A 13,059-nucleotide genomic window follows, 5' to 3' on the forward strand; every position below is an offset into this window, starting at 1 on the left:
TATCAACACGGTCATTATTATCATAACGACCTTGTCCATGTTCCACCTGAGGACCATCTGCTGATACTACAGTCATTACATGACACACGGGCTGCAGGCCATGGAGGTACTAAACAGACCCTCGATTTGATCCAACGGTCCTTCTGGTGGCCTGAAGTAAAGAAAGACATTGCATCCTGCGCTCCCTCTGCCCGCTCCAAAGAAATACAAAAGATACTCGCCGGTCTTCTACAACCTCTTCCGATTCCCTCGAGACCCTGGACCAATATCATCACAGACTTACCTCCTTCACACAACCAGTCTACTATAACGGTGGTAGTCGACCGCTTCACCAAGACGGCACACTTTATTGCCTACAATAATCACATTCATCGCTCCATCAACATGTCTCCTTTCTACGCCAATTACGGATAACATCCTTCAATGCTCCCAGGCTCACCTATTCCATGCGTTATTCCTTCAGTTTCTGAACAGATCGGCAAGCTTACGAAGACGTACGACATGCTACGGGAGACACTAAGAAGGACTCAGCTGCAACACAAATCTTTTTCTGACCAATGTCGTTCCAATGCAACTGTTTACCACCCGGGTGATAAGGTTTGCTTGTCAACCAGACACCTCCGTCTTGACTGTCCTACAAAGAAACTGGGTCCAAGATACATAGGACCTTTTCGCATCTCCCGCCTCATATCCCCTTTGGCTGTAGAGCTTGAGCTACCCAGCACTATCACTCAGTGCTCAGTTATTGTGCTTAACGGAGCGCTATTGTGTTGCTGATTTATCCTATTGATTACTGTTGCTGTACCCTGGCTATTGAATTTCGTTTTCACTATTTTCTCCAATCCTGACCCCTTGGCTACTTATTTCTGAACTTTGCTGTGTTTGCTACCTGCCCTCACCTTCTGTGAGGTATCCTGCATACCGGGTTCCACATCCCGAACCTGACACTACTAAACATGGGAAAAAGGTCTGCTACAGTACCTGTACAGTGACTACAGCTTCTCCAGTTCACCCTACAATAGTACATTTTCTATACTAAAATAAACTATTAATTAACTTGCAGTATGGTAAACTCAGCCTCTACTAAGCTGTCATTGTCTCACACTCCAACTCTCTATTAATTGGAATTACTAATCACATTATATTTGCTCCCTTTTCCATCATTCTTCTCTATCTTGCTTTCCCATATGATCCTTTATTTATTTACAACTTTGTAACAATACTCAGTTTCATGTCTGTTTGTTTACCTAATAGTCACTGCAGCCTGACACCAGACATCATGTGCCTCAGTAACTCTTAATGTGAAGCAATACCATTCCTCCCCCTGTAGCTACCCCTTGTCTCTTTTGCTTGTGCGTTTCTTAGAAGCACTGTACCTGCTACAGGGACTCATCTGGAACATCATATGACCCTATTACAAGCTGAACAGAAACATGTTATGAAATGTCCAGACACTTTATAGCTGTGTAATGGCATAGACAAACAATTAACGTGTGTGTGTGAAGGAGAACATTTATATTTGCACAACGTCTCACATATGCCCCCTGTTAAAAATTCATAGGGAATAAGGTCCCTCCCCTTTTCCCCCAGAATTTTATTCCGATGTTTACTGATTTTTCTTTTGTCCTCAAATGCTTTTCCTATTTTTCACATATCCTTGGATAAATAATATTTAAATTATATATTTCACCACACATGTCTCTTGCATTCATGAATGACCTTTTCCTTCACATACCTATCTACCTTTTGCTTGACAACCAAAACGACTTGAACGTACTACTGAGAATTGCAATGCAGAGCGAACCTTTTTTTCTTAGCAAAGTTATACTATTCTTGAAGAGCTTCATCCTTTTAGCCTGAGTTAGGTGGAGACGGTGTTTGATTCACAGTTTGAGCTCAGTAGGTTGTATGACTAATTAAAGTTAATTGCTACACAATGATTAACACCTAATGCATGTGCTAGTTTGGAAATGTGGTAATATGAACATCCCATAAGAATCATTTATATGGCAAGATGTTGACCCCCTGCGAAGTCAGGTTACATTGGAAACATTCAAGTTGAATTAGAAAACTGTGATATCCTGCATACATTTCTCTAAAACCACATACTCATCATGCCATGCTTTCTCATATCATTGTGAGCAATTTTTGAAATCGTTTTGAACCTTGGAGCTATGGGAGGTATGCCCAAGTCTTTTGCAAATGTACATGCAAAGTACAGCCACTGGTATTGCCTACCAGGAAGTGGTAGACATTCTATAGTTTCTGAATGACATAATGTATGTATGTATGTACCCCAGAATGAAAGACTACAGTGAAGCAGTGTTGCCTGTAAAAATAATTTGGCCATTACTGACCCCAAGTCTTCTTATCCATTGTCAGATAAGTATAAAATGCAGGGCCGGCCCGAGACTTAATGCCGTCTGGGGGGGGGCGGCATTTTAAACTTCGCCGACGGCATTATCTACCCCCCCTCCCTATTATCTACCCTCCCTATTATCTACCCTACCCCCCCTTTTTGTACTTACCTTTAGACAGTCCTGCAGCGAGTCTCCCTGCTCTGCCACGGTGCCAACTTGTAATGCTGAGCGCCGGAAATTGATGTCACTTCCGGCGCTCAGCATTACAACCCGGCACCGAGACCGAGCTAGAGGGCTCACAGAGGAGAGAGAGGGCGCTGAGCGGGTAAGCGAAAACCACTCAGCGCCCCTCTCTCTCCTCTGCTTCAAAAAAAAAAAAGCGCTTGGGGTGGCAAAGTGCCGCCCCTTCAAAAGTGCCGCCTGGGGCCCGCCACTCGGCTCCATTGTAGGGCCGGCCCTGATAAAATGTGTCATTGGAACAACATATTTATTTGTTTCACAAATTTCAACAACACCAAAAACCATAATTGGAACAACGTATTTAGTTAAGAACGATACACTGTGTTCATGTCATTCAAAAATGAAACGACTATTTCTTAAAAATTTCCAGCACAAATGATCAAGATGCGCTTGGAAGAGTTGTCGACTTACACCTCTCATTTTCTTTAAAATGTTATTTTTCACCTTGAGCCAAGATTGCTCATATATAGACTGGATGTGAGCTTCTGTCCTTGGGTCAATGTAGTTTCTTGCATTTAAATTGCCATATGCCAGCCATTTATCTAAGTGTATTACAGAACACATTGCACACTCCCTTTCAATAATGTGAACCAAAGTCGCTCTGTCACTGCTTTCTATGTAGAAGTAGCAGCAGTGTGATCCCTGATTTAGCTCCAACACCCATGGTGCATTAATTCTAGCCCCATGGCTCCTGTTGTTAATGATCACATCTTTATCTCAAACAAAGTTGGCTTATGAATTAGGTGAATGCGTAGCTTGGCATCTTTTTGTGGACGTTTTAGGGGTCACTCACCATACAATAACTAATAATTACTTATAACTTTAAGAGCAATAATAGCTGCCAACATCAAAGTAGAGTAGAGTGTAAAACGAATTGCTTCAGGTGGTAAAACATGAAAGCTGGTAGAGCACACACTAAAGGGGCACCAAAATATCGGTATAGGGCTGAACTGAAAAAAGGGGACTGTTGCCTTCAGGGTTTTTTTTTTACTATTAATTAAACTTCCTCAAGTCATTAATACCTATTTAATATTTAAAGATGCTGTTCTAGTATGCTAAGAGAAAAAAGTTCAGTAGATCTGACATGTTATCCTTTCCTCATAAAGTTTATTTACATAAAGGACATGTTTTTCCAATTTCTATAGTTAGATTAGTCTGTGTGTGTTTGCGTCACACCAAAAGTAAGTCTCCTGGGCAAAAATATTAATAAGACTGGTAAATTATGTTTCTAGAGCTACATGTATGTACATTTCAGGTAGGTTGTACAGTTTCTTTAAAGTTCTTTAGATCATACTGATATCAAGAGATTTCTCAATGTATTCTTGCTCGTAAAGTATTTTCTAAATTAATTAAAGTGAATTAATGAATACTCACTTTTGATGTCAGAAAACACATGGGCAACCCATTTCTAAATCCAACAAGGTGTTAAAGCTTAACTATAATTTATGGAGTGTTTACAGCAGTATCATGCATGTTGATATTTCGAACCTTTCTAGAAAATATCTAGACTTTTCTGGAAATGTTGTTTGTGTTTGTATTTTTCCTGGGTCCCAGGAAAAGACAACGCAACTCCATATCATAAGGAGGCCGCAATGTTCCCCTGTTTACAGATTGTCTGAGATTACTCACTGTTTCATGTGACAGCTCTGAAAACTTTCAGAGGCCGCAGGAAACCTGAACCGTTAGAAGAGACACTGGAATGTGTGACATGTCCGTCCCCAACATATGCATGTGACCAGCACACAAGTTATATATAGGATGGGCTGAGGGTCTGCAGAGAAAACAAGAGCTAATCTGGGAATAACCGAAACCGTTTATAAGAGAGGCGAAGAGGACAGATAGCCCAGGAAGACGTTGGTAAATAGGACTGGTGGGAAGACTCAGCAAGTAGAGTTTTTCAAACATGGATTACAATCCAGAAATTATCAGGGACAATAATCCAATGGACAGTCTGGAGAAGCAGCTCATCTGTCCCATCTGTCTAGAAATGTTCAACAAACCTGTTGTGATTCTTCCATGCCAACACAATCTGTGCCGGAAATGTGCCAATGATGTGTTTCAGGTGAGGGACATTTGCAATGCCTAGAGAAACTAATACCTAGAACAAGTGCGACAACAATCAGCTGCCTGTACTTATATCTGATGAGCTTTGCATGTGCTGCCTTATTACATATATGCTGTCTTTAAATCTTTTGTCCGGTATATCCCAAGCCCTAGCCCTCTACTGCATGCACATGTGATTGATATGTTTGAATATACATACTATGTGCCCTGATGTTCTGGTGCCTTTTTTTGTTTGCCCCATACAAGTGGATTTGCCAACATGACTGTTTAAAAACAGGCACATATGAATTCTACATACTGCAAGTCAATCTAACAAGTGCAGCTGTATGTTAAACCCATCCACTTCACACATATTCATTGCCGTTTATGAATTCTATATACTACCAGGCCGCATTTTTCATACTAATCTTCAGAGAGTAGGTGTCTTAAATGATCAAGGTGGCAAATATACCTTTGACTCTTATGCATGCCCAAATGCACAGTCAGTGAGTTGAGCTGAATGGTAAAGTTATTTTACCTGTTGGATCTCACAACATGCCATGTTTCTGTGTTCATTATGAATGCACTAGGAATATGTTTAATGAAGTATTACATCAGCTTATTGGAAGCATTTAACTACAGGTGTAAGTTCATGTGTTTCTGCTGTGGGTTGTAATCAAGGTTTGAGTCTCTAATCAGAAGTTCCAATCTTTTCCTGGTCTGTCCCTATAGGCTGGCAATCCATATTGGCCCACACGAACTTCAGTGTCTGGGGGTCGATTTCGCTGCCCAACCTGTAGGCATGAAGTAATTCTTGATCGCCATGGTGTTTACGGCCTGCAGAGAAACCTACTTGTGGAAAACATAATAGAAATTTACAAACAAGACTGTACCAGGTGAGCAGCACAGGGAAACTTAGGAAATAAGTGACTTACACACAAGTAAACACAACTAAACATTAATATTTTATTTATTAAATAAAATACATCTACCTCTCTTTGTGTATTATTACTCTTGTCAGTGACACGTTGAAACATAACATAAAAATGAGAATGCTCACATTGTAGAAGGACCTTTCAGACTAAAATGTTTGTCATGTGCTTGTTTCCTGTGTATGCAACTAGCCGACCTGAAAAAAAGCAAAACCACCCAATGTGTGAAAAACATGAAGATGAGAAGATAAATATTTACTGTCTAAGCTGTCAAGTACCTACCTGTTCTATGTGTAAAGTGTTTGGCGCTCACAAAGACTGCGAAGTGTCTCCTCTGCAGAGTGTTTACCAGTCCCAAAAGGTAAGCACTATACAGTGACCGGCACATACATGTAGGTTGCCATTGCTCATCTAAATATAATTCTGAACCATAGTTACTTGTGTTCAGGTAAAGAAACACAGAATGAGAAAAGAGTTGTCCAAAACGAGGTGTCTTTAGTAATTATGTGAACAGGTTTTAAAATGAATTTATTGAAGTTTTATGTGACAACGTACATACAATATGGGTAATACATTTGAATAATGATTCTGGGGTTAGAAAATGTTCTTAGATGCTAATGGAATGGTACAGTCAGGGTGGACAACCTATTGGTGGCCATGGTTGTAATATCACTGTTGAACCTTGTGTAAACGTTTTAGTTCCCCCATTTTTAAATTAAATTATATGTACATCTTTATTAATTTATATAATCTCTAAGGCATTGTGTCTAGTACAACCCAAAAAGTGATAGAAGCCCTAGCGATGACCAGCAAACCTATGCAGAGGGCTAAATATCACGATTTTTTCATCCTGGCAAATATTAAAAATGTTTAGCATTTCTTCTCTTAATTTACCAGGTCATTTTATTAGACACAATCTGAATTGATCTTAAGTATTTTAATATTTAATAAAGATTACGGAATGTTGCCTTGAAGTAAATGCATGGAATTTACTTTAAGATTTGTGTTATTTTAAATATAGTTTTGAGATGCGCATCCATATACTTTATTAAACATATATGAAACGTTTCAAATGTAATATAACAACGTGAGATACAAAAAAGGGTCTGACTAAATAGGTCGAACAGGTTACTTGCTAACGTACAGTTGAATTCTATTAGGATTATGTTTAAGAAGAGAATATGATAGTAACAGTCTGAAAAGTGGTATTATCAGCCCAAATCATTTAACTACCAAGTGGATCATTCCACTATACTTTTGTAATAAAATCACTTTTTGATACATAAACATTTATGATTCTGTGTAGTATAAATAGCAGTTCAATAACTTTAACTCAAAATACAGTATGTGTAGTACACAAGTATATACTATAGCCAAAATGTTATGGTGTGTAAAAAAAAAATATATATTTTAGTGAAGAATAAGTTCTGCCACTAACACTGGGAGTAGCTGACAAAACTGTTATTATCCACAAATATAAAATATAAAATGTAGATACGAACCAATTTGTCTATCTTTTACAAGACTAGCTTGGTAGAATTAGTGGAGTATCTCATAAAAAAATGTTTCTAGTATTCTAAAGCAATAGACAATGCATGCACAAAACACAATGTCCAAAGGGTTCTGATTTAATATGTAATTCACAGAAGTATATGGTGTATCGCCTATTTTGAAATAAATATTTTTTTTAACCACAACGGTGGAATCTCATATATGAATTTCCAGTTCAAGATACATTTTAGGACTTGCTAAAATAATTGTAATCGTATTATATAAGTCATCTTATCACCATAGCTAATTGTACTCTTCTGTTTGTTTCCATGGTAATAAGATCACTTTTTTAAACTTTGCTCCAGAATCACATTTTATACATTACCTATTGCTTAACCTGGCCATCTATTCTACCTATTCCCTATCTAAAAGCTCATTGTCATGGCAGCTTCAGTCGTGGAAACTTTTAGCTTGTACTTTGATGTTAGAGGCTTCTTACATGAGGTCCTGCCTCAACGGTATCTAATTTCCATAGTCACACACTAAAAGCCATTGTAATCATTGCTTCAGTGTTCTTGTCTCAGTACTTCTGTGCTCATGGATGATACACCTTTGCATAACCCATATTATTTCAAAAGTTCCATTTGCTGTAATACTGTAGCTTCCATTGCCACCGTGCCACTAATCAACAGAGTTATTCTTAGGGACAGCCCTAGTCAGGTCACTTGTTTTTTTTTAGAAACAGATGAGGCTGCAGTATGGTCTCACAGAGGGCACAGCTGTGTGGGGGCAGGACAGGTTAAAGAGGGATATTTGCTAATAAAGTATCTGCAGAGCTATCCTTCATCAGCCTGAAGCAATATTAATATTTTTAATACCACACCAATTATTTTTAGGAGACAGTTTGATTTTTTAGGAGTGCGAATAAAATGCATCCATAGACTCCCCTTTGAAATAAAAACAAAAAAAAAATGGACAGCAACAAAATGTTAAAGCCATAGTCTCTGGCTTCTAGGATATACCATCCTTAGTTACTGATGATGTGTAATACGGATTTTTAAAAAAAAAAAAAAAAACTCCTTTTTTTACAAAAAGGAATAAGTGAAGAAAATGTCAAAATAAAGGACTATTATAAAAGTAAATATATTTTGTATGGTTCTCCTAGTCTGATCTGTATTGCCAACTTGCCTCACCCCACGAGCATTGATCTATCAATAGGCCTTATTTGTCAGTATTTCTGTCCTACTCCATGTGGACATTGGGGCACCTTGGACTGTGATGATATGCCAGCAAATTAGTTTGTGTAGCGGAGTGAATAGTACATACATGCATGCTTCCAATTTTGTCTGAATATGACTGGATGTCTGAAAAAGTTTCATTAATTTTAAGTATATGAAGATTAATTCTATTTACCGGCTTGCGGACTGGATTGTGCATTATATATCATTCAAGACATGTAAGGAACAGTCATGAAATATTTGATTTTTGTCTGATTATTTCTTAAAAGGATATCAGCTTTGCTAGAAACAATAAGCCATAGCTAATCCTACTTGCAGACCCCAACATTTTGGTATGGCTCCCCTTAAAATTTTGATATATGAGATATGTTGCAGCTGTAGTCTTTGGTCAAATGTGGTACCTATAATTGGGACAGCTTTTGGGACCACATAGGTATCTTCTGCATACCCGCTGACGAAGAGATCTCTGAGGTTGTTAAAGCATGTGTAACCATGTCTTCTGTTCTATATTGGCTGAAAGAAAGTGGAAGAAAAAAAATGTTCTCTTGGACCAATATGGCTATATCTATTTTCCCTAGTATACCTCACAGCTGAGATTGATTTGATATTCTCCAAGAACTGCCTAGTACATGTGGTCTGTCCTATGAGTAATTTGATTGATGCTGGCAATATATTGACTTAGTCACTTAGTGGTGTTATTTGATACATATAAAACGAACACATGGCTTTCTCAAAATAGAATAAATAATCTGCTATGCTAATGCCGCCTTGCAACACAATGAGCATACATACATGCACAATTAATTATGGTAAAGTAGTTCTGAAGCTCTTAACCAATATTGTCTTTGTTTATTTGTCTTTGTACATTAAAACACTTCATCATGCTTGGTGTCAAAAACTTAAACTTCTGTGTTTTACTATTTTTTTAAATATTGGGCTCATATGTAACAATTTCCCATTGTTCTTCTTTGTAGACAGAACTCAATAGCTGTATATCTATGCTGGTGGCTGGTAGTGACAGAATACAGTGTATCCTTAGTCAGCTGGAGGAATCGTGCCAAGCCATAAAGGTGAGTCTATATCAGTCCACTCTGATTATACAGATAACCAGTGCCTTTTAATTCTGACACCAAGTCTTTTCCGTTATCCTAATGCAGGAAAATAGTCAGGGTAGGAAGGAGTGTGTGGATGAAATGTTTGAAACGTTGCGTAGGATCTTGGAGGAAAAGAAAGCAGATCTCGTGCAGAGGATTTCAGAGGCTGAAGAGGAGAAACTAAATTTTGCTCGTTCCCTCATTCACAAATACCAGGAGCAATCGCAGTCTTCCTCCAGCCTGCTGCAGAGTGCTTTCCAGGCCTTGGAGCAGCCTGGACCTGCTGGCTTCTTGCTGGTAAGTCACAAGCAGAGATCTCACAAAACAAGAATCCACGATCTTCCTACAATAGTCTAAGACCATTCAGTACTGATAAATAAGTGGACAACTTTGAAGACATGATAATCATACCTGGAGCATTACAAATGAGCTGATTGTTAAACTATTCAAAGCCTTTCACACTTGGTAACAAACATTCTAACGTACTGACTCGGTAATGGGAGTATCTTAATGGTTATTATAATGAAAATCACTGGTGGATTGGACTCTTTCTGTTCTATTGGGTGCCATAGTAATTTTGCTCCAGAATCACTTTTTATGTAGTGTAGCCTGACCATCTAGTCTACGTAGTCCCTATCTAAAAACTCAAACTCAAAGGAGAACTGTTGGCAGCTTCAGTTGTGGAAACTTAAAGCTTGCACTTTGATGTTAGAGGCTTCCAACATGAGGTATCCTATCTCCAGTCACACACTAAAAGCCAATGTAACCATTGCTTCAATGTTTCTGTCTCAGTACTGCTGTGCTCACGAACGATACACCTTTTTCCAAGATATTATTTTAAAAGTTGAATTTGCTTTTATATTGTAGCTTCCACCCCCACCGTGCTACTAATCGACTGACTTATATTTAGGGACAGCCCTAGCGAGGTCACTTGCTTTATTTAGAAACAGATGAGACTTTATGAAAACCACTATTTCTCTGGTGGAAAAGATATTCTGAATACAAATCACCTGTATTTCAGCTGTGATATATTAATAAGAAAAGTTCAGATTCCAGCAGCTGTCATTAGCGTAAAATCAGGATTGAATTCCAAACTGTGTGACCCTGAAAATGTGTTTAATCACTCTGAGTTCCCTACATATGTTGATTAGCTGGATAAACAAAATATGCCTGGGTCCAAACGCTGTACTCTGTAAGCTGTAACTTTCACTGAAACAATCATATTTCTGCTGACATATTCAGGAGCTTTGTATACATCAGGCAGGCACACAACGGGCAAATGCCCATGGGCTGATGGTGACTACCAAATATTTTGTAAAAGTGCATTCTGTAAAAGTGTAAGAATATAGCCACATTTCTTTTATCATCTGCTGGCTTAGTGCTAGGGCAGATTTTTATCTCAAGTCTGTTCCTGACGTTAGGTCACCATTCATGACGACACGATGCATTCAACATTTAAGTCAGCAACTTTAATTTTACCCTATTTTTCTCTTTTCTCTTCACCGACTCCTCTCCATGGCTTTTTTTTTTACAGAAGTCCAAGCAGCTGATGAAAACGTAAGTGGCATTTCACATTCAAATAAAAAGATCATATGATATTGTAGGGAGAGAACTGGTGGTTGCTTTGATACTGATTGTGGAAAACCAAAAATAAACTATGGCCCAGATCTGGATTACCCATTAAGTAAAGGAATTGGGGAGTTTGTGGGATCTTGCCCTTTGAAACGAATACCTTAATATGTATATTATTTTTCTCCTATTATTTGAAAATACTTAACATCTACAGCCATAATTTCGCATGTGGATTATGTTTAAGCCTACCTCTTTTTGTAGTTGACTAGACCAGATAGAGGTATAAATGAGGTAATGTCCGGCCACTATCAGGAGCTAGCAATATGGAAAATCAAGGGAAAGAGTATTGTGGCCTGTGAATTTAGGAATGCGAGTGCTGATTACCTTTCCAATGTGCAGGATTATGGATGCCTCAAAAGGTTGCCAGCTGGAGAAAACAGAGCCTGGATTTGAGAATATGGATGAGTTCATGCTGGACATGGAGCAAGTCATTCAGTTACTGAGAAACATTGATTTCAGTCCAAGTAAGAAAGATGTCATGATGCCATTAATAAGCTTTCAGGTTAGACAGGAAAGGGAATGGTGCTAGGTAGATTTTATGGGTGAGAAAGGGCAACCTTGTAAGAAAGGAGACTGGAACAGACATGCTTAAAACAATACCATATCTCCCGAGTATCCCTGTTTTGGATGGACAGTACCTGTCTATGGATCCCAAATCCATCTGACCTTCTTTCCTTCCTTTTTGTCCCTCTAATGACCAATTAGCCTATTAAACTTAAACTTGGATTGGCCAACACAATGTGCCATTGGAACACAGTGGTGGTAGAGCCTCTGTACGCCTTTTATCATTCATTGTTTTATATTCTGCATTGTTGTAGAGTGGGAAAACAGGATATAACAAGTTGTACAGCACATAACAATTTGACTTATAGAAACAACAGGTCGGCAGGGCCCTACTCAAATGAGCTTACAACCTAGAGAGTTATGGTATACCTTTGTGCCCCTCTTTGGCCATTTGAAATGTCGGGAGGTGAGCACTACTAATGTGGGTAAACAAACCCTTTAAGAGTGCCTTTCCTGTAGGCTGTGATGATGAAGAAGAGGACACAGAGGAGTATGAAGAGACAGAGGAAGACAGGCCTGAGGGTAAGACCTGACTTAGCACAAAAAGTAATAACTCAACCCATGTATAAAGGAGTACACATTTAGGGCTGGCCCGATTCCTAAGGCCTTCCTATTTTAACCTCTGCTTAAAAATTAGGGATATTTGATCCCCTCTGACTTATTACAGCCATGGCGATGTTATATGAATGTGAAACACAGCGTCCATAATATTAGCAGACAGATATTTCTGTGTCCCTGGAGCTGTCTACCTTTTTACTGTTTTTTTCCATGGTTGTTGTTGCTTCTGTATACCATTATCATGTACTATTAGTATACATATGCTTTTCTCACCAATCTGTTTATTTTGCAGGGCAGCAAGAACTGGGGGACTAGCAGACCGTGTGAAAACCTTTTGGAAGAAGGGAGTAAAGATTGTGCCAAAATCTCCCTGGAAGGAGAGCAACATGAATATCACATGATTCTGTATGAAGAACAGCCCACAGGCATATAACTCAGGACTGCTGCTATTAATCAGGAGACCCCTTTTTCTAGGTCACCATGATCTTGGTGTATATATTTATTAAATATATTTTATAACTTGAATAGGTGCTGTGACTCTATTGAAGTCAGTTCACATGTTCTGGGGAATACTGCCTCCAGGTGGAGGGGATCCATAACGGGCCCACGGATGGCACCTATCTGTGTGTGATGTATGCCTGATTACTTTTTACTGCACTTGAATAAAACGCTTTAGTGTTGCTATACGCGTTATGTATTTACTCACTCAATGTGATGTCCTGTGGGGGATGACTGTGAGGGTAAATTGCGATGTGAATTACATGGTGGTCGAACCTACACACTGACACCCGAATGAGTTAAATGGAATGGTTAACTCTTGCATGGCAGGTTTCCGAGTGCCTTCCACGTGCTTTGCACTCCGTATTAGAAAGTTTTGCGCTCGGTCCTAAGCTTGGATGTTACGGGA

General features: G+C 38.8%; 1 protein-coding gene across 1 annotated transcript; it reads left to right on the plus strand.

Moving 5' to 3' along the window:
* Positions 1–4,373: 4,373 nt before the first annotated feature.
* TRIM63 (tripartite motif containing 63) lies at positions 4,374–12,834 on the plus strand. Its single transcript, XM_053454517.1, has 9 exons — positions 4,374–4,662; positions 5,376–5,539; positions 5,768–5,936; positions 9,279–9,374; positions 9,462–9,695; positions 10,933–10,955; positions 11,370–11,494; positions 12,054–12,116; positions 12,445–12,834. The coding sequence occupies exons 1-9, from the start codon at positions 4,504–4,506 to the stop codon at positions 12,465–12,467; spliced, it is 1,056 nt and encodes a 351-aa protein (XP_053310492.1). The 5' UTR covers positions 4,374–4,503; the 3' UTR covers positions 12,468–12,834.
* The last annotated feature ends 225 nt before the right edge of the window (positions 12,835–13,059 follow it).

Source organism: Spea bombifrons, chromosome 2, assembly GCF_027358695.1.
Source record: "Spea bombifrons isolate aSpeBom1 chromosome 2, aSpeBom1.2.pri, whole genome shotgun sequence".
Classification (NCBI taxonomy): domain Eukaryota; kingdom Metazoa; phylum Chordata; class Amphibia; order Anura; family Pelobatidae; genus Spea; species Spea bombifrons.